General features: G+C 39.6%; 1 protein-coding gene across 1 annotated transcript in view; it reads right to left on the reverse strand.

Moving 5' to 3' along the window:
- Window positions 1-13,152, reverse strand: part of LRP2 (LDL receptor related protein 2) — a 253,234-nt gene that overhangs the window by 206,336 nt on the left and 33,746 nt on the right. Inside the window, exon 2 of the mRNA XM_066346663.1 lies at window positions 151-258. Coding sequence (XP_066202760.1) covers window positions 151-258 — 108 coding nt within the window. The remainder of the gene's footprint in view (window positions 1-150; window positions 259-13,152) is intronic.

Here is a 13,152-nt window from a genome sequence, read left to right on the forward strand (position 1 = left end):
CAGTTCTCTATTAAATCACACAGATCGCCATAGATTTGCATTGAGTCCTGAATCTGTCATTAAAGACACAACCCTTTTTGTTACAGCTGCAATCACCATGAAGCATCTGTTACTCAAAACAGAGCTTAGCCTGCCCACTGTCCAACTTACGGCAGCCAATTTCATCAGAGTCATCCAAACAGTCGTTGGTCCCATCACACCTCCAGGATGCAGGAATACAATGCCCATCATTACAGCGAAAATGCTCACTGTCACATTCTGCAATCACACAAACAACAGGAAACCAATTAATAAAAAGTACATACTTCCTAGCCCAGGCTAGTAGCTCAGTTGGTTAGAACATCATCCCAACATGCCAAGGTTGCAAGTTCAATCCCCAGTCAGAGCACGTTCAAGAATCAATCAATGAATGTACAAATAAGTGTAACAGCAAATCAACATTTCTCTCTCTCTTTCTCCCCCCTTCCCCTCTCTCTAAAAATAAATAATTTTTTAAAAACTATGCCATACAGATATTTCACAGAAGAAATACAAATTTTTAATAAAAATTAAAAATTATTCACTAATTAGTAATCAAAGGAATGTCTGTAAGCTTATAAAATTACGAAAACATTTTTATAATGATTACATTCTCTGTTTCATGGCTGCAGGAAGGTAACTTTTCTGCACAGCTAACTACAAAAGAAAAGTGAACATTCATGTAACCAATCTAGAAAGTAATTTGACAACATGTATCTATGTATCTTGCTTTCTTAAATTCCTTATTCTGTAACTCAGTACTTGTACTTTTTCTAAGGAACTAGAGATTTTTATCACTTTATTATTTATAGTAAAGGAAATTGAAAACCTCCTAGATATCCAATGATAGGAAAATAATTGCTCCCTTATATCTATATATTGATATACTATATTAGGAACTCATTAAAATGACTATGAATGATTGAGAAACATTTATAATATAATGTAACAAAATAAATTAGGAGAAATATTTATAATATAATGTAACAAAGACAAAGATGTATCATTTTACCTGTAACAGATTCACAACACAGGGTAAAAGCATAAAGAAAAAGATCAGAATGTTAAGTGCTTATCTCTGACTGATAACATCATGAGTAACTTTTCATTTGCATGACTGTGCTTTTTTCAGTTTTCCAGCCTATATTTATCTTACAGTAATTAGGCTCTTACTACTACATAATATATAGCAATTTGTGGTCCCTTATTCTTAGATTCAAACTGGCTTTTTGTTTTTTAATGAATTTGTAAGAGACCAGATCTGTAATCTCATCTCTGCAAACAAATATTTTTTAAAGACAAAAAAGAAAATATTTCTGCCGCCAACCAGAGTATCCAAACTTGGCACCAAAAGTTGTCACATTTCCAATTGGCAGTGATCATTCCATGGTGATACCAGAAAGAGAATATAACTTAAACAAGTTCATTTCATTAACAAATACATCTTGTAATTTTCCTGAGTCTCCCAGGGGAACTAATTTGGCAGTTGAAAATCCTCTGAATTTTCCCAGATATCTGACCACTACCCTCCTCGTGTATTATGAGCCAAGTAGAAAGATTTTTAATGACAGTAGCCAATATCAGCCCAACTTGGAGAAGACTCAAAATTATTCTTTTAAAAACCCAAAGTGGGAAAGAAGTAATTTGGGGGTTGGAAGAAAAATTGTATTCTCCTCATGTATTTATTTAAGCAATTATGCTAAATAACCCATTTCAAATCTTGGCTAATTAACTGAAAATTAGGTAAATATACAGATCAATTACCTATCCTAAAATAAACAAACAATGTGCTATCCTGACTTGTGTAAATGCTGGCATATCAACAGCATGACATAAACATAGTTAAGTGATCTATTCCTAGGGGATATAGGCTACTTTGTTCATGGAATGTTCAAATCTGATTGTCTGTTAGTGACATCCTGATTTATAATGTATGCTGCAAATGGTCAGAAACTCTCCTTGGCTAAATGATGGTACCGAGTGGTACAGGAATACGTACACCCAAATACCTTCTATAGACTAATGCATGATGGTGGTTGGTGGTGCAGGTCTGGGGTTGGTGGTGCAGGTTTCTTATCAACTACCTTTAAAACACAACAACCTCCCTTGCAAAAATGCCCCAAAGGAATGTACAAATTCACTCTGGAATCCCAGAACTTCTCACTGGATTTTTTTCTACAAAGCAATATTTCCATGAGAGATTAGGGGCTTTGGAGGTTTAGCTATTAACACAGTATATATTAAATCACTTTTATCAATTAGGTCTATTGTTAGTAATCCAACATATTACATTTGAAAGTTCAGTACATTTGCTTCCCTTAGTATCTATAAATTTCTGATTGAAAAATTACAACAATCTAAAGGTCAGTCCATTTTCAAAGAGCTTAATATCATTATGGGGGGGAGCATAAACTTAGAAACTAAGTATACAGAAGAAAATTCAAACTAATATGTTGCCTGCCTTGAAAACACATATTTTTAAAGGTATTTTTTCCAAAACAAATTTATTTTTAGAAATGTTAAACATGCTTGTATAATCAGATAGCTTTCGCTATGTGAAAACTCATCCCAAGGATTTAACTAACGGCTTAAAACAACAAACATTGATTTAGCTCCTGATTCTGCTATTCAGCAGTTCTTATTTCCTAAGCAACTTTTATTACAAGTCAAATTTTGAGGTTTGTTGTTTTTGCTTAAATACAAAAGTAAACACACCATGAAAAAAAACACAATAGACACTCAAGAGTTATTTTTTAAAGCACTTCAAAGCCACTTATTTAAAATCACATAAAATGTAACCTGATAGGGGAAATTTTGCAATTAAGTAACTCTTTATAATTAGTGACTTTTACATTTGATCTTCCAAATAGTTATGTAAAGTAATATGTCAAACCCAACTTACTCAATTTATCAAAATATACATGATAATTCATTTTTTAAATCCATTTTTTCAATATTAACTTCCATGCCTGTTATAACACCCAAATGACTAATGTTTGGAAATATCTATCCAGAAAAAAAAACAAACTAATACTCTATCATTGCTGGGTGGCCTCTTAGCAATCAACGAAAATGCCCTACTAGTGTCAGATGCTTGTCACTCATTCTATTATAAAGGGAGAATGTGCTGGGTTTTTTGTTTCTGTTTTTTTTTCAAGATTTTATTTATTCATTATAGAGAGGGGAGAGAGAAGGGGGGAGGAGCAGGAAGCATCAACTCCCGTATGTGCCTTGACCAGGCATGCCCAGGGTTTTGAACTGGCAACCTCAGCGTTTCCAGGTTGACGCTTTATCCACTGTGCCACCACAAGTCAGCTGAGAGTATGTGCTGTTTAAAAATAAACTGCTGCCTGACCAGCCGGTGGCACAGTGGATAGAGCATCGGACTGGGATGCGGAGGACCCAGGTTCGAGACCCCCGAGGTTACCAGCTTGAGCGCGGGCTCATCTGGCTTGAGCAGAAAGCTCACCAGCTTGGACCCAACCCAAGGTCACTGGCTCGAGCAAGGGGTTACATGGTCTGCTGAAGGCCTGCAGTCAAGGCACATATGAGAAAGCAATCAAGGAACAACTAAAATGTCGCAACGAAAAACTGATGATTGATGCTTCTCATCCTGTCTGTCTATCCCTGTCTTTCCCTCTGTCTGACTCTCTCTCTGTCCCTGTAAAAAAAAATTAAAAATTAAAAAAAATAATAAAAAAAAAATAAAAACAAACTGCTACAGACACAAACAACAGGATGGTGAATGCCAGAGGAAACGGGGGGGGGGGGGGGAGGTAGAAGACAGTAAAGAGGGGATAGATGGTGATGGAAGGAGACTTGACTTTGGGTAGTGAACATACAATGCAATATACAGGTGATGGGTTATAATTGTACACTTGAAACCTATATAATTTTCTTAATTAATGTCACCCCAATAAATTCAATAAAAATTTAGGTGAATCTAAGATCTATGGTGACTAGGTCTAGATCTAGTCTGATAACAATTTAAGGTACCCCTGATTTCAAGTATGCACTTTATTTTCTGAGTGTGTCATTTTAAACAAGTAGCCTTTACTCACAACCCTTCTAAACGTTACTAGGTAGTATCTATACTTCATTGTTTAATACCTTGAAGTCTAAAATAAATTGGGAGTGGGGGTGGATTTCACACACTAGAGCCAAACACAGAGTTTATGGGAGAAAAAAAAATCTAAATGGAACAAATCTTAAAACTTTTTTCAGCCTGACCAGGCGGTGGCTCAGTGGATAGAGCATCGGACTGGGATGTAGAGGACCCAGGTTCGAGACCCCGAGGTCGCCAGGCTCACCAACTTGAGCAAAAGATCGCTGGCTCGAGCAAGGGGTCACTCAGTCTGCTGTAACCCCCCGGTCAAGGCACATATGAGAAATCAATCAATGAACAACTAGGAAGCCACAATGAAGAATTGATGTTTCTCATCTCTCTCCCTTCCTGTCTGTCTGTCCCTATCTGTCCCTCTCTCTAACTCTGTCTCTGCCACACACACACACACACACACACACACACACTTACCAAACTACCAAATTCAAGAATAAATGTAAAAATTTGACTTTTTTCCAAAGTTGCTATGAACATTAACTGAATTCATTAACTGGGCTGGTGTGTAATTCATAGCGTACACTCACATAATTCAATTGGAGGCTAGTAGTCTCCTTGTCAACAAACATTGCAGGTAAACACTCTTAGGCTAAAGAAAATTTGCAACAATCAAAAGCAATACAGGAAAATCAGGGGGGAAAAGAGTCCATATCTTTCAAAAAAAATCATATTAGGTGTAAGGATAAACTTATTTTCCAAACCTTTCAGAGCCCCAAGCTGGGGGGAAAAAAGTAATCCTTTCTTTATAAATAGCCACATCAAGCTTTCTGGTCTAAGCACATTCAACTAAGAATGTGCTAAGATATTAGAGTAACAGGTAGTGCCTAGAGGAGGGAATAAAGCATTTGTTTTCCCAGGATGGGGAGCAACATTGGATTGAGAACGCCACTTCCGGGTCTTTTACAGCCTCTAGCCCAGCTCTCGGCACACGTGGAATATCAGCACATATTCACCAGGTAACCAGGTTCCTCTCTGTAAAATTCAGTTTCTTGGAATGATTATACATCAGGACAAATAATGAGACGCTACTATTTTAAATCTATACCAAAAAAAATGAAATCTGGAATAATGTATAATAAGAGGAATATCCAGAAGTTTAATAAAAGAAACAAAAGTATTGAGTCATATTAACAGTCCCATTATTTTGCTCTTTCTTTGTAAGTTTCTTTTCTGGTTCATGAATTCTCTTCTTAGGAGAGGAAAGCAAGTCATACTCAAGGGAGCATTGTCCAGAGTTAACAGAGTGAGGTCGTTTGTATGACAGACCCTATTTTCCTGCTAGATCCTCTTAACCTGTGCTGGTCCTCCCAGAAACTTGGTCTCCTTGAGGAGGTACCTGTGTTCTTTTTATTTATTTATTTATTTTTAATATTTTATTTTTAACTTTATTCAGTTTGGTTTTTTTTAGAGAGAGAGACACACAGAGAGAGAGAGAGAGAGAGAGAAGGGAGAGGAGCAGGAAGCATCAACTCTCATATGTGCCTTGGCCAGGCAAGCCCAGGGCCCTGAACCAGCGACCTCAGTGTTCCCAGGTCGACACCCCATCCACTGCACCACTCCAGGTCAGACACATGTGTTCTTTTTAAAAACATAAAACTAACCCTGGCTGAGTAGCTCAGTTGGTTAGAGCAGTGTTCTGATATGCCACGGTTGCTAGTTCAATCCCCAGTCAAAGCACATACAAGAAGCAACCAATGAATGCATAAATAAGTGGAACAGCAAATCAATGTTTCTCTCCCCACTCCCAACTCTCTTTAGAAATTAATAAATAGGCCCTGGCCGGATAGCTCAGTGGTAGAGTGTCAGCCTGGCGTGCAGGAGTCCCAGGTTTGATTCCCGGCCAGAGCACACAGGAGAAGCGCCCATTTGCTTCTCCACCCCTCCCCCTCTCCTTCCTCTCTGTCTCTTTCTTCCCCTCCCACAGCCAAGGCTCCATTGGAGAAAAGTTGGCCCAGGTGCTGAGGATGGCTCTGTGGCCTCTGCCTCAGGTGCTAGAATGGCTCTGGTTGCAACAGAGCGACGCTCCAAATGGGCAGAGCATCGTCCCCTGGTGGGCGTGCCGGGTGGATCCTGGTCGGGCGCATATGGGAGTCTGACTGCCTCCCCGTTTCCAACTTCAGAAAAATACAAAAAAAAAAAATTAATAATAGTAATAAATTTAAAAATAATAAAATAAACAGATAGGTAAATAAATAAAAACATATAAAACTACATGACATTTTAATAGCCTTACTCACTGAACTCAAAGAGACAAATAAGTTTAAGAGGCAATTCCTTAATTCATCCACAATTTTACTTCACTTTTTTTGTACTTTATTTTTATTCCTTTGGTATTAATAGACATATTTCTGATGTTTGTAAGTTGGGTGGTGGTTCACTATAATTCTCATACCTTATGCACATGAACAAGGCCATTCATCTTTTGAAAATATAGCTGCTTGCTTATTTCTAAAACCTTACACTGCAGCCATGACAGCCCAGGGTAAGAAATTGTGTGGAAGACTCTGGCTCTACCTAATGTCAACGGTGGAATAGTCCAAGGCTCAACTAGGGGACTGAAACAAGACATGCTGAGCACACCAACCTGCTCCTCTCTTTCTGTGCACTGTTTTGCCTTCTTGGTTTTGTAACAGATGACCAAATAGGTGGCCAGAATTCTTTCTCTTCTTTTAACTCAGGGTAGGGCCAGTAGTCGCGACCATCACCGCCACAGCCAGACAGGTACAGGTTCCCATGAGATTCAGACAGACAGTAATGAAACAATGGAGCCAAGAAATAGTGGGCCATTTTCCTTTATTCTAGACTTGTACCGGCCAACGAATAAAAACAAACACACGGAGCACTATAACCCACTCACATGTTCTCCTGTTCCACAACCAGGAGAATCTTTCCGGTTTTTTCTAGAATCTAAGGCTTCACCAGCCTCACTCAGTCCCCTCTGCACACCAGTTGATGAGTGATCATATATACACATCATTTAAGTGCAATAAAAAGAAAAAGGGCCAAAATAATATGGTGTCAGATTCATTAAAGCCACAAAAAAATTCATATCTACTATGTGGAAAACATTGTCCTAGGGTGTGAGGAAGAAATAAAGAAAGCTTAAATATGGCCTTTTTTCACAGAGTTTACAAATTTATTTAGACATTATAAGTTAAATAGCCATACAAAAACAATAGCTGCTATTCATTGAGCACCTACTATGTGTCAGGCATTACACATATCCATTGGATCCTCTTAGAAATGTTATGAAGTGGAATTTGTATTTATGTAATAGAAAGGGAAATTGAACCTCAGGGACATTAATAAACTTCCCCCAGGTTAACAGTGGTAGAAAATGTCACAGTCTGATTCAGAGCCAAGGACGGGTATAATTCTGGAGTCTATGCTCTTTTTCATTCCACTTCCCCCAAAACAAATGACACCTTTCATTTATCCAGAATTTCCTAGGTGCCGGAAGTATTTTAAGTGTTTTCCATAGATTAACTTGCTTGTCCTCACAACAACCCTGTGACATATTGGCTAACCAGCCAGTAGACGGTGGATAAGGAATCCACTTCTAGGCAGTCTGACTACACAGCCATGCCAAATGACAGTAGATAATTTGGTCCCATATAAGCAGCAGAGACAATTAAGAATCCCCTGGTCTCAGGGAGAAAAAAATTAACATCGCAGGCTGCAGTGATGAGTGGAACCTTCGTGAAGGAGACCAGCCCTGCCCTGGGGTCTTTGGTGATGAGTAGGAGGGACCAGGCATTGTGTTGGGCCCAAACAACTGGAGAGAAGTCTAGCGTGGGGAAGGTCTAATGAGCAGGTCTCCACGGACCAAGCACAGAGACCCTCTTGTAGAGTAGTAGACAACAAGGCTGGGGAGATAGAAAATGAAGGATCTTGAATACCAAGCAAAAGAATTACAAGGGATTGAGAGTGAGAATACTTAAATGCCACCAGTGCCAGTAACTGTGTTAAAACTAAAGGTCACTCTGGGTAGTTGCAAGCCTGGACTAGGATACAGAATTTGTCCATGAGAACAGTTTGGGGCTCCATTTCATCCCCAGAACCTTGCCCAGAGCATGAGCTCAGTGAGCAGGCTGGTGGGCAGCTCATCAACAGGCTGCTAGCAGAGATGGGTTTTACCTTGCAGCTCCTCCGTTTCCACAGGCCTAATTCAAAGCAGCTCCACTCGCATGGCAAATGGCCAACAAGGTTCACGGGTGTCACCAAAATTGTCCTACTCTCCTTTCCTTATAATCGTTTCCAAGTTCAATGTGTCTGAGCATCCAGCCTTCATGATTAAGTAAATCCTCAAAATAGTTGATTTCAAAGATTGCTTAAACAATTGCCTAATAAAATTTAAAGTGTCTTTTCAAAGATCAAAAGCCAGCAGAAGAATGTGATGCATTATCAAAGTAACTCCTCAATTCTGAGAAATGGGAAATTAAGTTTCCACCTTTTCTAATTGAGCTACTCTGTTCCATGTTCATGTAAACGCTAACTACCTGCCTTTCGCCCCTTCCCCATAGTCTCTTACATCCCACTTAGTTTTCACTGAGTACCTCCTACCCCTACAACCAGTGTCAATCAACACTAGAGAGCACGAAATACAAAACCTCACTTTTCATGGATTCTTTAGAGCAGGGGTCCCCAAACTTTTTACACAGGGGGCCAGTTCACTGTCCCTCAGACCGTTGGAAGGCCGCTTACATACAGTGCTCCTCTCACTGACCACTGATGAAAGAGGTGCCCCTTCTGGAAGTGCAGTGGGGGGCTGGATAAATGGCCTCAGGGGGCCGCATGTGGCCCACGGGCTGTAGTTTGGGGACTCCTGCTTTAGAGAATGTGATTGGCATTTAGGGTGAAAACAATTATTCAGTTGCCTTGAGCAAAGCAGGAGGTATAGTGTCTAGCCCCCCCCCCATGTAGAATGCCAGTAGTGCCCATCTCTTAGTCACTGTGACAGGTAAACAGTCACATGTTCAAACACCCCTGTACATGTTCAAACACCCCCAGAGAATGGCAGTACCACCCCCATTTGAGAATAACCTAGAATCTCTAAGCAGCTTGGACATTCAGAGCTCAAAACATCTTAACCCACATGAAAGAGATCATCTAAGAAAACCCCTATAATAAATTCTTCCCTTCTAAAGATAATAAAATTTCTTAAACAGCAATCCCACTCCCTCCCACCCATCAGTAAGAAGGCCTGGGATTGGGCAATATCGGCCTGCAGCTGCTAGTACCAGCAGCTTGAAATGAACTCCCCTGGGAGTGTGATAAAGAATCTAAGTTGCAGGGAGGCCTGCTTCACCCTGGAATGCTCCCCAGACCGTCCACAGGCTTCTCACTGGGGAGGAGTGTGTGCGCAGAGTCACCAGGGAAAAAAAGCAAGTCAAAAATCTAAAATCCTCAAGCAGTTCTTCATTAATGTAAAGGATTGTTGCTATGAAAAACCAAGTCCTTAAACACACCTGCTTTATGATACAGTATTTTCCCATCTGTACAATTACTGAAACAAAAAAATTCTTAAAATGTCCTTTCTCCATCCCTGCCACATACACTCACACATACACACACACATATATATTGACAATCATGCAAGTGCCTAAAACATTCAAAAGAATCTCCACGTTTTTACCAAGGAAACAAGTTTCAGCAATGAATGCTTCCAGCCTGCCAATATCCAAACACTAAAATGTATTGTCTTTTCGGGACTTCCCCTCAGTAATTCACACAGAGCTTTCTCTAGCGGCTAAGTCTCCTGCGGTTCACATATAGTAGATGAACTCCTCCTCCACGTGCAAGAAAAACAAGACCTTCGTCCCCACTCCCTGCAAGGGTCTAACTGGTTATTTACTTCTTTAATGGCCAAAGAGCTACACTTACATAGGATGTTGAAAAGAACACTATCCAAACAGAAGAAAATTTAAGATAGTCCACCTGCTCAATAAATAAAGACCCCATGAATCAAACTATTTCAGAAAAGAGTAAAAGGTCCTTCAGCACCTAATTATTTAACACACCTTATACAAAAACTATAAATCACCCCCATTTCAAGAGCTTCTTCCCAGTCCCAGTTGCCCAAAGTATTTCTATACAGCTTCTTAATTAGCAATATAAATTATTGGAAAATGGTTAAATGGAATCAAACATTTAAAAAAAGAGAGAGAGAGAGGCAGTTGTGAGAAATAAGCAACTATACACATCTTCAGGCAGGCAGCTTTCCTGATTAAAGCTTATAACTAGTGTGATAGACCCACTGTTAACCCAAACACAGCATTTATAGGCATCATCAAACTAGGATTATTCTGATTAATTAGTCCCAAGCATTGAACCATAAATCAAATTAATATATGTGTTAAAGCTGCCAAGTATCACTACTATTTTGGTCATTTTACCAAGCAGATTAAGATCAGATTATCAAATGAACAATGCCTCAATACTGGAAATTATGGCACTAGTAGTAAAAGGAAAAGAAATTGACTCCCAACTGGTGGATTGGGTGATTCTCTAGTCATTGGCTAAATCATTTGTACTAATTCTTGACTGAATCATACAAACACCTTGCTATATTTCTTCTCTTACTCCATATTATTTATTTATTTTTTTTAATTTTTTATTTATTCATTTATTCATTTTTTTAGAGAGGAGAGGGAGAGACAGAGAGAGAGAAGGGGGGGGGGGGGAGCTGGAAGCATCAACTCCCATATGTGCCTTGACCAGGCAAGCCCAGGATTTCGAACCGGCGACCTCAGCATTTCCAGGTCGACGCTCTATCCACTGCGCCACCACAGATCAGGCCATATTATTTATTTCTTGACTATTACAATAGTTATACCACACTCTAAAGACTTAAACAAGGAGAGAGGAGGCAGAGATAGAGAGAGGAAGAAAGAAGAAAAGAGAGGAGGAGAGGAGAGAATGGAAAGGTTAACTATTGGTGTCCAGATACCAAATTTAAGGAAACCTAGCTTCTTGCACCCTACCCTCAAGTTTGGTACAAAATGGTAACTTACTCTCATTTAGTCATAACCCAGATCCAGGTTGGATAAGTATGTAATTGCTAAGTGGATTTAGAGAACACAAATTTCATGCTAGGGACTAAATAACCTCTCATTTTAAATGTGTACATTTTCGGAAAGTAAATATCAGGTATTTTTACATATATTATATATTTATTAATGTACATTTTATGTATTATATATTATCTAAATATTAAATAATTTTGTATAAATAATTTACTCTGAAGCAACCAGTGCTTTCACAATGGTAAGTAAGTCTGATAACTCTGCTCAGGAATGCTGATGCCTATGGTAGCATTCATTGCATTGTTAGTTACACAAACACTGACCTTTATCGACAGTTCATTTGTTAGGACACAAGTTGAGGTGCACACACATGCATGACTCAGCCTTGACTATTTAGCTAGGAGAGCGTGTATGGTCTCTGCCAACAAAAAATTTTCTTAAATTCTTAAGAAATACTGTGCAGCAAGAATGTGAAACGATTTCCACCAATAAGTCTAAAAGCCAGTTCTTGGGCAATCAGTACTGATAATTAATCATCTGGTAAACTGAAGTTAACAATTTTAATAAAAATGTATTGTCATTACCTTTTTTTAAAAACTGGTTTTGCTGATTGATGCTTTAGTTTACACGGATTCTTTTTCCTTCTAGTGACAAGTTGTGTTTTTTTTGTTTTGTTTTTTGTTTTTGTGGCAGAGACAGAGAGTCAGAGAGAGGGACAGATAGGGACAGACAGGCAGGAAGGGAGAGAGATAAGAAACATCAATTCTTTGTTGCAGCTTCTTAGTTGTTTATTGATTGATTTCTCATATGTACCTTGACTGGGGGGGGGGCTACAGCAGACCGAGTGATGCCTTGCTCGAGCCAGTGACCTTGGGCTCAATCAAGCTGGTGAGCTTTGCTCAAACCAGATGAGCCCGCACTCAAGCTGGCGACCTTGGGGTCTCGAACCTGGATCCTCCACATCCCAGTCCAACGCTCTATCCACTGGACCACCGCCAGGTCAGGCAACAAGTTTTATCTCAAAAAAATTTTATAAGCAAAAACTCCAAATTTTCCTACCATGACATGATATATGAAGTATAAAGAACAGAAGAAACAGATGTAATTAAATGACCAAAAGAAGAGTGATAGTAAGGTGATGATAATATGTTATGATTCTACCATGAACAGAACATTATTCTAAATGGGCAGGAATAAATACCTCTGTAATCCCAGTGCCTAGCACAATACCTCTTAGTACCCAGATGACTTTTTTTTTTCCTAAATGAGAAGCAGGGAGGCAGAGAGACAGACTCCTGCATGCACCCTGACTGGGATCTACCTGGCAAGTCCCTTATGAGGCTATTCTCTGCCCATCTGGGGCCATTGCTCCATTGCTCAGCACCGAGCTATTTTGGCACCTTGAGGCAAGGCCATGGAGCCATCTTCAGCTCCAGAGCCAACTTGCTCCAACCAAGTCATGCCTGTGGGAGGGGAAGAGAGAGATATAGAGTGAGAGAAGGAAGAGGGTGAGGGGTGGAGAAGTAGATGGTTGCTTCTCCTGTGTGCCCTTACTGGGAATCAAACTTGGGATATTCACACGCTGGGCCAAGGTTCTAACGCTGAGCCAACCGGCCAGGGCCCAGATGACTCTTAATAAATGAACAATATGTGATGCAATAGAATACATGGGTGAAGCCAAGATAATTTTCAAAAGATCAAGTCTTGAGATCTTGATGATTTGTGAACTTTTATAAGAGATTCTGTATTTAGGGTCTAATTAACAATTCAACAATCCTCTTTATGATGACCTGCATAAGAGGCCATAAAGACTCTAAAAAGTCACCCTGGGCAGTGGCTCAGTGAATAGAGGGTAATCCCAGAGTGCTGTGGTCACTGGCTTGACCCCAAGGTCACCAGTTTGAATCCCAGTCAGGGCATGTATGAGAAGCAATTAATGGGTACACAACTAAGTGGAACAGCAGGTTGATGCTTCTCTCTGTCTCTCTC

Source organism: Saccopteryx leptura, chromosome 7 (assembly GCF_036850995.1).
Source record: "Saccopteryx leptura isolate mSacLep1 chromosome 7, mSacLep1_pri_phased_curated, whole genome shotgun sequence".
NCBI classification, from domain to species: domain Eukaryota; kingdom Metazoa; phylum Chordata; class Mammalia; order Chiroptera; family Emballonuridae; genus Saccopteryx; species Saccopteryx leptura.